The sequence below is a fragment of the Pleurodeles waltl genome, chromosome 4_2, assembly GCF_031143425.1.
Source record: "Pleurodeles waltl isolate 20211129_DDA chromosome 4_2, aPleWal1.hap1.20221129, whole genome shotgun sequence".
Lineage (NCBI taxonomy): Eukaryota > Metazoa > Chordata > Amphibia > Caudata > Salamandridae > Pleurodeles > Pleurodeles waltl.
The window spans coordinates 414,828,713-414,846,548 of NC_090443.1; the positions used below are offsets into that span (position 1 = coordinate 414,828,713).

General features: G+C 44.1%; 1 protein-coding gene across 2 annotated transcripts in view; it reads right to left on the reverse strand.

The window, feature by feature from the left end:
• Positions 1–17,836, reverse strand: part of COLGALT2 (collagen beta(1-O)galactosyltransferase 2) — a 208,629-nt gene that overhangs the window by 67,466 nt on the left and 123,327 nt on the right. For both annotated transcript variants that reach the window (XM_069231628.1, XM_069231629.1), the window contains exon 5: positions 89–293. In XM_069231628.1, coding sequence (XP_069087729.1) covers positions 89–293 — 205 coding nt within the window. The remainder of the gene's footprint in view (positions 1–88; positions 294–17,836) is intronic.

Sequence of the window (17,836 nt, forward strand, 5' to 3'; positions counted from 1 at the left end):
GTTAAGCAAAAATATCAATGCACGAATTAACTTCTTCAGCTGCTCACCACAATGTTCATCCATATTTTTAATAGAAACACAAGTATACCGGCTTGTCTGCTGGAGAATGCAAATACGATGATATCATCAAAGGCCCAAGTGTGATCCTTGTGCGGTGGATGAAATCGGAGCTGCGTTGACGCCTCCTTCTTCAGGTCAATGAGAAACGTTGAGTGTACCATTGGGACAGGGAAACAGCCCATTCTTTTCCACTCTCTAATTAGGACATAATCAGGTGTTCTTTTGTAGTATCCCTGATATAAATAGGATAAAATACAATTTTACTCTCAGTATTTCTTTTTTATTATGCCTTATTTTGACAATAATTTGCATATGTTTCAAAAATAAAATGTACTATAAGTACATTTTAATTGTGAAAGAAGTACACATTATAAAACACTATTGAATGTGAGTAGCAGAAGATGACACAACACTTGGATCGGTATCAGGAAAGATTTCATCCAGGAGGGTGACACAAGAGGTCCTTCACAACCGCAAGCCTCTTCCACCTGTCAGTGCTTCACGGTTCAACTTTCAAATAGAAAATCATTGGATTTGGAGCACTCAGTCCTAAAGTTCACACTCACAACAGGCATTTATCACACACATCACCCCCTCTCCCAACAAATGAACATTAAACCATCTGAATGAGTTAAACAAAACGAAGTTTAGGAAAAAGCAAAATTGAAAGACAAAAGTAACCAATTCCTGGACTCGGAATTACTCCAATGATCTCTACACAGTTCTGAGCCCCTCCTTTTAGAACCTCCAGCCTTCAAAACAGCAGTTTTTCCTCAGTCATATTCAGTCGTACTACTAGAATCTGAAACTCATTCACCTTTTTCCCCGCACACCCCCGCTTCTCCTTAAATATTCAAGAAAGAGCTTAAATGGTGCTTATGGGCTAGCATGCGGGTGTGACACGCGGGCTGGTTGGGGGTTCATTCTTAGCAGAACAATGGTGAGAGCGCTGCCGAATGTGCCGCCTTATTTGGATGGAGGGTGGGGGGGGTTCTCTCTCTGTTTTTGCTGCTGTATATGCTCCTTTACTCAAGTATTTGGTTTTGTTTCTTGTCTGTTTGTACTGATGCTTTTCAAGAACGCACTGTCTGTCGTAATTTTCTCATGTATGTTGATGTCATGGGATGTTGGCAGTTGATACCTGTAAACCTTTGTAAATCTGAATAAGGAAATGTTTTTAAAAATGAGAAGGAGCTAAAATGCTTCTTTTAGAAAGACATTCATAAACTGGACCCTTCCCATATGTGCCTTGTTCTTTCTGTTACCAGCTTCCCCTTTGGTCTTCTATTACTAGGCCACCCTTGCTGTTCCTCCTAGTTTCTGTTATGATTTGTATCCTGCACTTCCTAGAGGTCCTCCCCTCATTAGTCTTGCTGTCCTCTTCCCCACTCTCCGTTTTTGTAACGCTTGTGCTTTTTTATCCCACTCCCCTCAATCAATTCCTCTTTAGTCAGTGACACTGTATGATCTTGGCATTTCTTCTCAAAGCATTGCCATGTTGTGTCGCAAGAATATTGTACAATTTTGTTACCTTATATCATTTTATATTTGTAATCATATTTCCACTGGTAAAGATGCATCTTTGATTTTTGCTGTACACTTGCTACTATGTTCTTTAATGGAAAGCATTCTAATACCTCTTGGAGGTGTACATGTCATATAAGACTGCAAATACATTTAAAAATAAATGAATGTATCCTCTTCTTAAAGAAGGGCAACAGGAAGCGTGATTATTTTCTAACTACCTACTATGCCAAACTGAAGATAAATTAGGCTATAAATAGGATTGATGGTGGACAACAATATACATGCTTAAAAGGCATGATTTGGCTCCATCTCTCTAGCCTTGTATGATGAGTAATGTACAAGTAACGGAAAACTTTAGAACCTTATTTACATTTCCAAAGAATAGTTGTTAAAATGGCATACGTTGACTTTGGGCTCCGGCACCTCGGCTGGCCGAGCCATGTCTTCCTCTTGTCCGGAATGGCCGCGTCTTCTGAGCTGGTGGGCGATTCTTGCCAAGTAGAGCGAGAAGGGTGTGGGAGAGGCAGTGTTGGCTACTCATTCCTCATTCCAGTCACATGCAGGCTATCGCATGATGGGTCACCACTCCTAGCATGTGTGTCTTTGAACCATACAAACAAGGTTAGCTGTCTCTCATCCGGAGATACATTCGCTTGAAGACAGCTGCAATTTTTTGACTTTGTGTTTGCCCAATTGAATATGGAGCTGGATGTTCTCGCCATACATCTCAATATCTAAGTTGTACCGCAACATAAGCTGTCCTTCAAGGTAACGTGTGCCAGGAGACCCGGGTAGACGCTGAATAACGGAAGATAAAGTAGCTCCCTTTGGCAGCTCGCATAACACGTCCGAACCACATCTGATCGTTGGCTGCAGTTTGAGGAGTGCTACAGATCACCTTGAAAGTTTAGGGATGTTATGTTAAACTCCGGAGGGTCACCTCATTTTGGGAACCGCGCGTACCATCTATCCCAGCACCAGAGGAGGTGTCAACGACAGCAGTGATAATCCTGCAGCCCCTGCGCTTGTAAGCGTGCTTGTTCTCCCACAGCATGGGACGCCAGCATGCAGTGCTGGCACCTTTGTGTGGGGAATGCACATACCATCTATCCCTGTGCCACAGGAGGCGCCAACAACAGCAGTGACGCCTGCAGCCCAGCGCTCATAAGCGCCTGCTCTCCCACAGCGTGGGGCACCAGCATCCAGCTGGGGCAACTTTCTTTGGGGACTGCAAGTACTATCTACCACTAATCAAGGGCGGTAGTGGGTATTGAATTTTTTTTTTTTAATTGCCTGTTGCTGCTGCTCCCGGTCCTGCTGCAGGCTGCTCCCTCTCTTCCCGGCAGTCACCGCACGCTCTCAATCCAGATGCTGCTCTTATGCTAAAGCAAGCTTGAGAGCAGCACTGGAATTGGCCTCAGCGGACAGGTTTGACACTCGCTCAGGCACAGGGAGCCTGTACCATTTCTCCAAACCGGGTGTGTGACACAGCCAGGTTGGAGAGACGTAAGTGCGCATGTCAGTTTGGCCGGACTAAGACAGCCGGCCAAACCGGCATGCACACTTTACAGTGCCCACTCCTCCTCCTCCCTGTGGCCTGACCTGCCCCGCCGTACATTCCAAGCTGTCAGAGAGACAAGGACAAATAATATGACAATAACAATGTTTTATTATCATTTTATTTGCCACTGCCTGTCTGACTGAGTAGGGGGTGACGCTCTTCCGTTATTACAGACGAGACGCCCCTGCACTGGGGCAGTGCCTGGGCCAAGGGGAGGCCTGTTCATGCCCATCAGAGCCAGGAGGAGACTGGGCTGGGCCACTCCTCTAATGCCTAGCTCAAAATAATGGTATAGTTGGACTGGTAAAAGTGCTCAAACTCATTGTTTGACTCAAGGCCCGTTGTGAATTGCTAAGTAGAAGTATAAATTATTTTAATGTTTATTTTGCTTGCACATTTTCTATGACTTTTATTTTTAGTGGAAAGGGAGGAGCTTGCTCCTGTGCCAAAGGTCAATAAGGCCTTTGGGCTAGATTTTATTTATATTTACCCATTCCTCCTGAAAGAAATTGCAGTGTATTTAATTTGATTTACCAGCAGCTGTGTGCCAATACCCACTGTGGTGAAGGGTATTGCTATATCCTTCACATTGAGAAATAAGTATATTAGAATGGGGAAAAGGAAGATGACTGAGGGGACATTAGGCCCTTTTAAGGCTAAAAAACGCTCAAAACAGCAGGAGACAATTGAGTGATGGATAGCATCGATAATTTGTTGGAAGAATGTGATGAAATTCTTAATCCTAGCGCCACCTCAGTTTTTGCAACATCTCCAACGCATTGTTGTCCATTTATGGGCAAAGATAACAAGCGCATTCCGAACATTTTGGAGAACGCTAAGGTAATGGCTCAAGTTGCACGAGATGCTCTAAGTGGAGACTCCCAGAAGACTGTTGCTCGTAAACCCTATCTGTCTGAGCAGATTAGCCCAGTTATTAAATGTCTACATCGATATTATTTTCCGTATATTGTTAAAACAAGCAGTGACGGGGGTGTGAATGCAACTAACAAGAATGTTACTGAGTAACTAGGCTTCCAGAAGGGTTTGGAAAGTTTAGTGGATGTTATCCTTGGATTAAGGGAAGACGTCTGTGTCCTCAAGAAGCCTACTGATGTCTTGAAGAAAAAGGTTGGTGGAGTTAGACCAGAGTGCAGACGGATATGATGGAAAGGCATTAGGGTGGATTGGTGGGGTCCCCAGAGAAAGGCCTAGAAGGGAACTCCCGATCACAAGTTCTAGTGTGTCTCAACCCCTGATCCAGAATGAGCATTTATCCCCGGACCCTCTTAACAGGATGGACCCTGTGCAAAAGCCAACTGAACTATTTAGATAGGGGTGAAGACCACAGCAGAAATCCCACGAGGGAGTAATTTAGGACTAATGCCACCAGGGGGTTGAAATAGTGGAATGGGGGTTTATCAAAGGATGGCATGTTTTTGTGCATCCATATCCTTATCCGCCCCAACCCTCCCGAGATAGTGGGATGGTCTGCAACGTGATCTATACCCGAACACTAGTGAATTCAAATCATGCTGCAGTCTATTTATATCAGCTTTCTAAGCTGCCAGACAGTGCGAAGGAAGATCAGGATTATCTAATAAATAAGGTGACATACTAGTTTTGGGAGGTCAGGCATTGCTATTCAATCATTAGGAGTGAAATAATTGAAGCTGAGAGGATTAAAACCTCGGGAGACCCCCTTGATATAGTGAGGGTTATTTTCAAATTTAAAGATTTGGTGGACGTCCTTATGGCTACTGATGCACGTACGATCTGTAATGCTAATACCCAAATCCTCAATAAGGATAAAACCCAGGCTAACTCAGTAATGCAAATAAAACTAACACAGGATTCTGTTATAGATGAGCAAAGGATCAACAGACAAAGTGAGTTCAGTTAAATTAATTGACTGAGAAAAAGAAGTGTTCCTAGAGTACACTTAGACCACTTGGACAGGAGTATTAATGAGGAGGAATTAAAAACTGAAGGAACTTGAGTACAGGGCTTTGAATCTGTCAAGGGTTTCACATAAAGAATGTTCAAGTAACCCGATTGGAAGTAGAAATGGTGTGGATAGCTTTACAAGGAAAGATGAGTGGGAAACTCCTTTGGTGTATGAAGTAAAGGCTACTAGTAGTAGTAAGCAGAATGGAGCCACAAGTATATGTGATTCTCAAAGTCGAACTGAGGGTTCATCGAATCAGATTAAAATACTTTTCTCAAATGAGGCTGGGATTTGCACAATGCTGTTTGAATCAGATTGGGGGAAGTTTATAGATGCCTATGATATTTGCCTTTTTCAAGAGACTTGGTCCTCGGCTTTTATATTTAGGAATGTGTTCTCAATCTTTTGCACTAATGCTTTTCAGTCATGTAGGGGAAGACCCCCAGGGTGTCTAGCGATCTGGGTCAAGACATCGCTCCAATGAAACATCAGCCCTATCCGCATCAACTCTCCATATGTTTTAGCAATTAGATTGACCATCCCCCTTAAAAATATTTTGGGGGTCATTACGACCCTGGCGGGAGGCGGAGAACCGGCGGTAAGACCGCCAACAGGCTGGCGGTCTTACCTTGTGGAATTATGACCATGGCGGTTACTGCCATGGTCATCCGCCGGTTCTCCGTTCCGCCCGCCGTGCTGGAGACCTGGGTCTCCAGCCCGGCAGCCGTCACTATACCGCCAGCAGTATTGGGACCTGGCTTACTGCCGTGAATTTCCAGCGGTTTGAACCGCCATGAAATCCATGGCGGTAAGCACTATCAGTGCTAGGGAATTCATTCCCTGGCACTGATAGGGGTCTCCCCCACCCCGACTCCCTCCCCTACACCCAGGGCCCCCCTCCCCACCCCGACCCCCAACATCACATAACTCACACACACCCGACACGCATGCAGACACCACCAACACACACATGCACACACACCTACATACATGCCAACATCAGACACGCACACCCACATTCAAACATACACGCACACATCCATACAGACATACCAACAGACATACACGCACTCATTCCCAAACACGCATCACCCCCACAAGCATACATGCACTCACACACCCCCTCTACATACTCAGACATGCACACACACAACACCCCCCACCCCCTTCCCCTAACGGACGATTGACTTACCTGGTCCGTCAATCCTTCGGGAGGGGACGGGAGCAATGGGGGCAGCTCCGCCGACACCACACCGCCAACAGAACACCGCCACGGCGAATCACAGGATGTGATTCGCTGGGCGGTGTTCTGTTGGCGTGGCGGTGGAGCAACCTCCATTTCCCCGCCTCCCGCCAGTATGGCTGTTGGCGGCTCTCCGTCCGTAAAGAGACGGAGAGCTGCCAACTGTCATAATAGGCCGAGCGGCAAACCGCCTGTACTGGCGGTCTTCCACACGGTGGTCCCTTGGCGGTCGTTAAAAAAGACCGCCGAGGTCAAAATGACCCCCTTAATGTCTACAACCGAGTGGAACTTTGTAATGCTAAGTCCAGGGTGACAAATGTGCTAGAGAATGTTCTCTCAGAGCTAAGTGGAAAAGGTTAGTGGCTGGAGACTTCAATATGACAATTGAACCCATGGTGGTAACCCCCCACAATTTGACATCTGAACTAGACAGCCAGTGGAGGATCCTGCAGTTAGAACTTCCCCATGTGAAGTGGTCACCTAGAACAGCCTAAGTGCTGGCTTTGATACTTAATTTTGATCTAAGAGAAGCCAATGGGAGGACACTAGCAGACAGGGAGAGTAGGATTGAATTTATTAGACTGGACTATTCTAGTAGAATCAGATATTTCTTAGTTAATCTAAGATAGTGACCATCTTTCTTGGATATGGTTGTATTGGACAGGATGGACAGTGCCCGTAATGGCTTGTGCCTGACTTTAGTGGGTAGTATGGCAGAGATACCTGCAATAAGAGGTAGTTTTGGGTATTGGGTTTGGGTATTGGGGATATTTCCCCTACCAATAATAGTAAAGCCATGCAGTGGGACTGGATTGTTAAAAATCCTAAAGCTCTGGAAACAGTTATTAGGAAGGTCAAGGTGTAAGTTGAATATAGATAACAGCATTACAGGACGAACATGAAGTACTTTTTTCACAGATTCAAGAACTTCTTGTCCAGAGTAAGAGGGTTAGTACTAAAAGTGCTAAGGAGGTTGTTTGGTACGACAAAAGCATAACGGGTAGCCAAAGCTGATTTAATTGTGGCAGTTAAATCTAAATGCAGGATTGTTTGGGAGAGGTGTAGATTTTCATATAGGAGGTAGTAAGCTAAAGGCAAGAGAGACCGGGAGGACTCCCTGTGGGAAAATGTGCATTGTGCAATGACTGCCAAGGATAATAAAGCCTTTTGTCAAATGCTTTGAGTGTGTGCTAATGAAATTCAGAAATATATAGAATAATCTGTTCAACCCCAAGATTGGGCACCTCATTCCAGTAATCTATATGTAAGCAGTGAAGATCCAGGATGGGATGGTGAAGATCTTTTGCTAGTTTCTGATTTGGCAAATCAAAATAGGTTAGAATTGGAATTAAGTGAAACTGTGGTGACCATTAAATCTTTCAAGCATCCAGAGCCCCTGTGCCTAATAAGATTACAAAATGACCTCTATATAGCTCACCCAGAAGTGTGGGGCCCTTATATCAATTCTCTGTCAAGTGCAATCTTGCAGGGTATGGAGATTCCTCCATCCTGGAAAATGAAAGAGATTATACCAATATATAAGAAGGGACAACGCAATGATAGTAGCAACTATAGGCCAATTAGCTTGACGCCCTGCAAAATATATTCTGTCAACAGGTGTTGGCCCACCTTCAAGAATGAATTTAAGATAATGATGTGTTATCAGATTAAAAGGCGGGATTTTGAAGTAGTGTTAATACTATTGACCGGGGCCTTTCATTATAATTGTGTTTTTTGCACCACGTCAATAATCAACAGGGGCAAATCACACATTGCCTTTGCTGACTTGCGTGCCACTTTTGATCTGGTCCCAAGGGGCAAGTTGTGGAGGGTCCTGGATGCGATAGGCATCTTTGTGAACCTGCTGTCCATCCTAGTGCGGCTACATTCAGAAAAATATGGACGTGTTAGGTGGGGTGAGCATGTCCGACTGACAGACCCAACCAAGATTAAAAGTACAGTTAGGCAGGGCTGTGTTTTTGCCCCCACTCTGTTTTCTTTGTACATTAATGAGGTTGTGGCATTTGAATAAGGATGGGTGTGATTACCTGAAAATGGGGCTGGCAGAGGGTACCCGACCTTACATTTTGCAGACAACGCTCTATTGCTTTAAGTATCTCCCCAGGGGTTACAACAGCTATAAATAACTTTAGGGGCTAGAGCTGATCAGCTCAAAGACTGAATTCATGATATTCAGCCCTGCTAAACAAAAAAAGTGTAAGTGTAATATGTATGTGGGCAAAGACTCAATTGAACAGTGTCCAATTTTGATTATTTGGGAGTACGATTAACGCTAAACCTTAACTTGGCTTTGTAACTTCAAAAAACACAATTAGTACTAACCACCACGCAGCAAGTATATTAAAGATTCATAAAAGGACTGTATTGAAGAGGGTTGCACCGACCATAGAAATATGTAAGATGGGTGTGTGAGGACACCAACATTTGATAAGTAGTCTAAAATAAGTTCCTAAGATCCCTTCTGGATCTCCCATTGAGCACCCCAATTACTCCTGTGTTTTTAGATCTGGGGTTGATGAGAATAACTCAGAAAGTAGAGTGTAGACTTTTGATCTGTGGGTATCAATTATGGACCTTGACAGCTCTAGAATCATATTAAGCGGGCTTGAGAGATCTTATGTCTCCTGCCTGTGTTCGAAAAATTCCATGACTGAATTTTGTTAAAGGTTTATTTGGGAAATTGGTAATGGAGAAACTTTGGTTATCCCCAGATGCCTTTAGCTCAGTATCTAGAGTAGTCTAAAATAATTGTATCGGGATTTTGTGGCTGTCCTAACTGTTCATAATTGCATAGGAATACTGACCACAGAGTTTATAGATTTTAAACCATGCTTACTGTAAGAGCCTACAATTGATGAAATCACACCTTCTCTTGCAAGTAAATTGTACATTCAATTTAGATATAAATCACTTCCTACCAAAACGTTTTGTAGCAAGTAGGCAGATACTGTACCTGGGACACCAGAATCAATAACTCGAAAATTATTAACTCGAAAATTATCTTTCTGTCTGGCGTATAATGTTCAAAGAGCAAAGCAGGTAGACCCTCTTTGTAAGAACTTGGGCACTAGCTGGCATATGGAGGCTTTTAGGATTCCCAGCACAGATATCAGTGGGCTGGTGGTATATGCTGTAGCAAAATTTCTTATGTCAGGCTGGATTTGGCGAAGCGAGTGTATCCATGCTAGTGAGGAGATGTTGATACTTTCCTTATCTCAAAAGTGGTTTGCTCAATGCTAATTTGTACTGGCCTACGGGTTTTAATGTTGAGCATTCTCTGATGTATCTACTCCCTCTTACACTGCGTTTTTGCAAATTCTTTGCACTCCTTTGTTAAACAAATGTGTGTAAAGTATTATGAGATCCTATGTTGGATGGATAGCTATGTGTTGTTATTGCACATTATGCCCGAATTGCACAAATGAAACTGGAGTGTTGGAAAACTGGAATTTGGGTGCCATTTAATTGTAAAATTTCTCAAGTCAGCCTGAAATCACTGAGGAAAGTGTATTTAAGCCAGCAAGATGCTGCTATTTTGTCCCACCATGAAGGTGGCCGGTCTACTGTTATTCGATTTTCGCTCCTAGGTCATAAAGGTGAGTGATCTGTTGATGAATTTCCACCTCCCATATTGCAATTTTGCATACATTGTATTTTGTTCTTAAAGTGTATGTGATTAGATTATTTTTGTGATGATAAGCTGATTCTTCCAATTGCCAATTTTCACAAATCAAGTTGAATAGTTGTAAAATAGGTAAAACAAAATGTCATTGATAGTAAATATTTAAATTTTTAGTATTATAACGTTGAGGTTTTAACCCAGGGGTTAACTGTGGATTGGTGCAATGGAGCACCTCCTTGCAAGGGGCACATGAAATATATGCATTCTTTTTGCTTTCGGGATCATGGGCTTTGGAGGAGTCACAAAGTAAGCTAATAAGTATTTGCATAGGAGCACTCTGATTACATTTTATGATGGCTGCTTTTTACATCGTTGTATTGTCTTCTTATGCATATTGTTGTGATGTTTTTATGTTTTTATGTTTTTATTTGTACTTTTATGATCCTGCTGATCGAAATAAAGTTATTATGATAATAAAAATGAATAATAAAATCTTTACATTAGCTCTCATCATGCCAAATGATAACCTATGTTATTAATTGCATTACCAATCATTAACATTTTAAATCATACCTGTAGGAAGTTGGTTCTGTATGCACTATTTCAAAGTAAGGAATAGTATGCACAGAGTCCAAGGGTTCCCCTTAGAGGTAAGATAGTGGCAAAAAGAGATAATACTAATGCTCTATTTTGTGGTAGTGTGGTCGAGCAGTAGGCTTATCAAAGGAGTGTTAAGCATTTGTTGTACATACACAAGCAATAAATGAGGAACACACACTCAAAGACAATTCCAGGCCAATAGGTTTTTGTATAGAAAAATATATTTTCTTAGTTTATTTTAAGAACCACAGGTTCAAATTTTACATGTAATACTTCAAATGAAAGGTATTGCAGGTAAGTACTTTAGGAACTTTGAATAATCACAATAGCATATATACTTTTCAAATAAATCACATATAGCTATTTTATTACTAGACAGTGCAATTTTCAACAGTTCCTGGGGGAGGTAAGTATTTGTTAGTTTTTGTAGGTAAGTAAACCACCTATGGGGTTCAAGTTTGGGTCCAAGGGAGCCCACCGTTGGGGGTTCAGAGCAACCCCAAAGTTACCACACCAGCAGCTCAGGGCCGGTCAGGTGCAGAGTTCAAAGTGGTGCCCAAAACGCATAGGCTTCAATGGAGAAGGGGGTGCCCCAGTTCCAGTCTGCCAGCAGGTAAGTACCCACGTCTTCGGAGGGCAGACCAGGGGGGTTTTGTAGGGCACCGGGGGGGACACAAGTTAGCGCAGGAAGTACACCCTCAGCAGCACGGGGGCGGCCGGGTGCAGTGTGCAAACACACGTCGGGTTTCTAATGGAAATCAATGGGAGACCAAGGGGTCACTTCAGCGATGCAGGCAGGCAAGGGGGGGGGGGGGCTCCTCGGGGTAGCCACCACCTGGGCAAGGGAGAGGGCCTCCTGGGGGTCACTCCTGCACTGGAGTTCCGATCCTTCAGGTCCTGGGGGCTGCGGGTGCAGGATATTTTCCAGGCGTCGGGATCTGGGAGTCAGGCAGTCGCGGTCAGGGGGAGCCTCGGGATTCCCTCTGCAGGCGGCGCTGTGGGGGCTCAGTGGGGGCAACTCTGGCTACTCACAGTCTCGTAGTCGCCGGGGAGTCCTCCCTGAAGTGTTGTTTCTCCACAAGTCGAGCCGGGGGCGTCGGGTGCAGAGTAGCAAGTTTCACGCTTCCGGCGGGAAACGCAGTTGTCTTGAAGTTGCTTCTTTGGAAACAAAGTTGCAGTCTTGGGTGAACAGAGCCGCTGTCCTCTGGAGTTTCTTGGTCCTTCTAGAGCAGGGCAGTCCTCTGAGGATTCAGAGGTCGCTGGTCCTGGGGAAAGCGTCGCTGGAGCAGTGTCTTTTAGAAGTGGGGAGACAGGCCGGTAGAGCTGGGGCCAAAGCAGTTGGTGTCTCCATCTTCTCTGCAGGGTTTTTCAGTTCAGCAGTCCTCTTCTTCTTAGGTTGCAGGAATCTGAGTTCCTAGGTTCAGGGGAGCCCCTAAATACAGAATTTAGGGGTGTGTTTAGGTCAGGGAGGGCAGTAGCCAATGGCTACTAGCCCTGAGGGTGGCTACACCCTCTTTCTGCCTCCTCCCAAGGGGAGGGGATCACATTCCTATCCCTATTGGAGGGATCCTTCATCTGCACGATGGAGGATTCCTAAAAGTCAGAGTCACTTCAGCTCAGGTTGCCTTAGGGGCTGTCCTGACTGGCCAGTGACTCCTCCTTGTTTTTCTCATTAACTCCTCCGGCCTTGCCGCCAAAAGTGGGGCCGTGGCCGGAGGGGGCGGGCAACTCCACTAGCTGGAATGCCCTGTGGTGCTGTAACAAAGGGGGTGAGCCTTTGAGGCTCACCGCCAGGTGTTACAGCTCCTGCAAGGGGGAGGTGATAAGCATCTCCACCCAGTGCAGGCTTTGTTACTAGCCACAGAGTGACAAAGGCACTCTCCCCATGTGGCCAGCAACATGTCTCGAGTGTGGCAGGCTGCTAAAACCAGTCAGCCTACACAGGTAGTTGGTTAAGGTTTCAGGGGGCACCTCTAAGGTGCCCTCTAGGGTGTATATTACAATAAAATGTACACTGGCATCAGTGTGCATTTATTGTGCTGAGAAGTTTGATACCAAACTTCCCAGTTTTCAGTGTAGCCATTATGGTGCTGTGGAGTTTGTGTTTGACAGACTCCCAGACCATATACTCTTATGGCTACCCTGCACTTACAATGTCTAAGGTTTGGCTTAGACACTGTAGGGGCACAGTGCTCATGCACTGGTGCCCTCACCTATGGTATAGTGCACCCTGCCTTAGGGCTGTAAGGCCTGCTAGAGGGGTGACTTATCTATACTGCATAGGCAGTGTGAGGTTGGCATGGCACCCTGAGGGGAGTGCCATGTCGACTTACTCGTTTTGTCCTCACCAGCACACACAAGCTGACAAGCAGTGTGTCTGTGCTGAGTGAGGGGTCTCCAGGGTGGCATAAGATATGCTGCAGCCCTTAGAGACCTTCCCTGGCATCAGGGCCCTTGGTACCAGGGGTACCAGTTACAAGGGACTTACCTGGATGCCAGGGTGTGCCAATTGTGAAAACAAAAGTACAGGTTAGGGAAAGAACACTGGTGCTGGGGCCTGGTTAGCAGGCCTCAGCACACTTTCAAATCAAATCATAGCATCAGCAAAGGCAAAAAGTCAGGGGGTAACCATGCCAAGGAGGCATTTCCTTACAATACCCCATGCCAGAAGCCTTTAAAGACTTGGTGGTCATAGCATCAGAAAATGTGGGACACACGCTGGAAGAGAATGGGTGATAGAGCTGTATGATTGGGTTTTCAAGCTCCTAATGTAACATTATGATTTTAGGCTCAAGTTCTGTTTTTGAATTCACCTTCACAGTCTTCTGAACAAAGAAGTATTATGAAAAGGAAATAAGTACCTCTTGTCAGCATCTTCTCTACTAGCATTTTTTGGCTAACAATTACCCAAGGGTGTTGAAATACATCCCCTCATGAAATAAACACACAGCTTTAAAATGAATGCATTTTGCAACAGAAAGTCAGCCTAAAAAGCCAAAAGAATATGATTTGTCTCTATTCCTGAGCCTTAGCCAGTCATCAATGTTGACCATTCTCTGAGGACACATGATCCCTTGTTGTACAGACTAAGGTAGACTGGCATGGGAAAATCCAATTTTGAACTAAATAAAAAACAATAATCCACAAATTATCTACTGCCAAATTTTAAAAAAACTTGAAAACATGATATCAATAGTAAAAACGTTAGAAATAACAGAATATTTATTTAAAAAAAAATATATATAAATTCCAATTGACACAATTAACTTGTGTATAGCATTACACATTTAGTTTCTATGCATTTGATTACCCAAGGTTTTGACAAAGGATGTTGAGAATGTGATGTCCATGCCTACACTGTTTGCAATGTCAAGCTGGCATTGCATTAGACTAGGGGTCAAGTGCTTCAAAGCAAGCCTCAAACATTTTCTGAATTAAGATTTTATAAATCTTACCTTAATCTTAATTAAGTTGAATTTGAAATTAAAAACAGACACCATAACAAAATGAGAGTGCAGCAGCCATTCATGAAGTGCGCAGTGGGACAATTATAGATTATATTAAAAAGATGTGAGGGGAATGCCTGACTGAGGGAAAAGAGAAAAGGAAAGCCATGAAGGCCAACGACAAGAGAATGGAGCTCTGATGTGTCCAGAAAAGCTCCACATCCTTGAATGTTACCAGAGTTGCATCCGTTCATCCGGCTATCACTCACATACACTGTGGGTCGTCAGCCTAGACCGGATGTCTTCAAATCTTGTTATGCCAAGCCACACCTGAGCAAAATGTTTTCGAGTCAGGACCAAATCCCCTTCAAACCTTTGAAGGAGGTGAATATGCTTGAGGCTAGAAAAACTTAATAATTGTCAGCGTACTGAGACCTGCACTAGAGGAACACCCCCAATACAGGCCCTTCTGAGCAAAGTCCCATCAAGACATCCAAAGACCCATTCCAGCCCAGCTCTATAATGTCCTACCCTAAACAATCACCAGAACTCTTCTACAAAGTTCCACATAGGTCTCTTCTTTAAAGCCACAATCAGTTCCCATCTTCAGACTACCATCCAGACTCACATGCAAAGGTCCCCAACAAAGTCTATTTTCAGACCCCCAACAAATCTTTAGCCACAAAATAGCTAAAAAGTTATATGAAAGCATTCTCTACACTTTACCACTGCTGCAAAGCCCCATTGAGGCATTCTCTTCAGCTCCATCAAAATCCCCTCTGCAAAGTTCAATCCAAATCACCTTGCCAAAGATCAATACAGATACAGCTGTGTAGTCCTATCCTGGAGAAACTCTGTACCCCGCTGTGCATAGCCCAGTTCAGACATCCTCTCCAAAGCCTGGTCACCTCTGCAAACACCCAACACAATAAGCTCTAAAGCATACCTCTTGGTCCCCTCTTCAAATCTAGCTGCCGTATCTTTAAAAAACGAGTCAGTCCTGCCTCTAAAAGCTCACATTCAGGACTCATCTTGAAATCATAAGCCTCACTTCCTTATGTAAAGCCTTATTCACTTCCATTTGGAAAACGCCATTCATTTTTTATTGTTTAAAAGAGTACCCCTCTTTAAAGGCCTGTACCACTTTAAAAATCCGTATCTAGTCCCAACATTCCAAATAGCATGCCTCTTTAACTAACTACCCAGATTCCAATAGCTGTGTTTATTTCTCTGCTCAAAAGCCATTTCCAGAGCCCTATCTTCAAATCCCCTTTTAGGCCTTCAGTAAAATGCAGCAAATACCCCTTTACAATTGCAAGCCCTTCTCGTGCTCCCTCAGGGGCCCCCACCCTCCCTTCGAAATCCATTCAACCATGCTGGGAATGAGGACTCTGCGTACCTGGTGACACACAGCTCTTGGTTCTATCAAGACATGTTGACGGTAGGTCATGCCCGCATCTGCAATGGTGTCAATGGTGAGCAGGGAAGTGCCCAGGGAGGAGGCAGCACAACATTAACTGCAGAGTTTGATCCACTAATACACTGGCTTGACAAGCTTTGTGAGCTGGATAGTAGTGTTAATCTTGGAGGAGAGGTGGGGCTAACTATCCGCACAACAGCAAGATGAAATATGGACGTGAGAAGACAACCCAAGACCGCGTGAACAATGTAGCTGGTAAAACCTTAATTACATGCTCGTGCCAGGAAAGGCTCGTATGGCAGAGTTTGCTTTCCTGAGAGTTGCTGGTTGCCACATGGGGCAGCAAATGCCACTATGCCTCAAACGGTGCCCGACTTTTTATCAACGTTTAGCTCTGATGCCATAAGAAGGCATTGGGAAGCTAAGGAACTATGGGCCAGATGTATCAAACATTTTTGCGATACCAAATGGCCCAACGGCCATGTGCGAGCGCAAAAATGCCTTTTGGTATGTAACAAGTTCAATTTGCAATTCAGTAACTTGTTAACGAATCGCAAATTGGATTTGCGACTACATACTGATTTGGTATTAGGAAGGGGTGTGTCAAGGACGTCCCTTCCTAATACCGAACCGCAGAGGTATGTATGATTGTTTTGTGACCGTGAAGGCGGTCGCAAAACAATCGCAGCTACCACCTACTTCAAGTAGGTGGTAACCCATTCGCAAAGGGGAAGGGATCCCCAAGGGACCCATTTCCCTTAGTGAATGCATGCAAGGAAAATGTCACTTACCCAGTGTACATCTGTTCGTGGCATTAGTCGCTGCAGATTCACATGTTGTGCATAGTCCGCCGTCTGGTGTTGGGTCGGAGTGTTACAAGTTGTTTTTCTTCGAAGAAGTCTTTTCGAGTCCCGAGACCGAGGGACTCCTCCTCCTTCGTTCCATTGCGCATGGGCGTCGACTCCATGTTAGATTGTTTTCCCCGCAGAGGGTGAGGTAGGAGTTGTGTATGTTAGTAATAGTGCCCATGCAATGGAATGAATAAGTATGTACCAACTAAGGTTTAAGTAATATATTTACAAATGTACAAATGTTGAAGATAACTTCCAAACGGCTACAGGCTCCCGGGGAGGCGGTGGGCACATGTGAATCTGCAGCGACTAATGCCACGAACAGATGTACACTGGGTAAGTGACATTTTCCGTTCGGTGGCATGTGTAGCTGCAGATACACATGTTGTGCATAGACTAATAAGCAGTTATCTCCCCAAAAGCGGTGGCTCAGCCTGTAGGAGTGGAAGTAGTCTGAAATAAAGTTCTTAGTACGGCTTGACCTACTGTGGCTTGTTGTGCGGATAGCACGTCTACACAGTAGTGCTTAGTAAATGTGTGAGGCGTAGACCATGTGGCTGCCTTACATATCTCGTTCATTGGAATGTTTCCTAGGAAGGCCCTGGTAGCGCCTTTCTTTCTGGTTGAATGTGCCCTTGGTGTAATGGGCAGTTCTCTCTTTGCTTTAAGGTAGCAGGTTTGGATGCAATTAACTATCCATCTGGCTATACCCTGTTTTGATATTGTGTTTCCTGTATGAGGTTTTTGAAATGCAATAAACAGTTGTTTTGTTTTCCTAATTTCTTTTGTTCTGTCAATGTAGTACATTAGTGCTCTTCTGATGTCTAATGTATGTAGTGCCCTTTCAGCTACTGAGTCTGGCTGTGGGAAGAACACTGGTAGTTCTACCGTTTGATTTAAGTGGAACGGCGAAATAACTTTTGGTAAAAATTTTGGATTGGTTCTTAGGACTACTTTATTTTTGTGTATTTGAATAAAAGGTTCTAGTATAGTAAACGCCTGAATTTCACTTACTCTTCTTAGAGATGTGATGGCAATGAGAAATGCAACCTTCCACGTTAAGAATTGCATTTCGCATGAGTGCATGGGTTCAAAAGGTGGGCCCATGAGTCTTGTTAAGACGATGTTGAGGTTCCATGAAGGAACAGGTGGTGTTCTTGGTGGTATAATTCTTTTTAGGCCTTCCATAAACGCTTTAATGACAGGTATCCTAAATAGTGAAGTTGAATGGGTAATCTGCAGGTATGCAGATATTGCTGCGAGGTGTATCTTTATGGAAGAGAAGGCTAGATTTGATTTCTGTAAATGTAGTAAGTATCCCACTACATCCTTTGGAGATGCATGTAATGGTTGAACTTGATTATTATGGCAGTAGCAAACAAATCTTTTCCATTTGCTTGCATAGCAGTGTCTAGTGGATGGTCTTGTAGCTTGTTTTATGACTTCCATACATTCTTGGGTGAGGTTTAAATGTCTGAATTCTAGGATCTCAGGAGCCAGATTGCTAGATTCGGCGATGCTGGGTTTGGATGCCTGATCT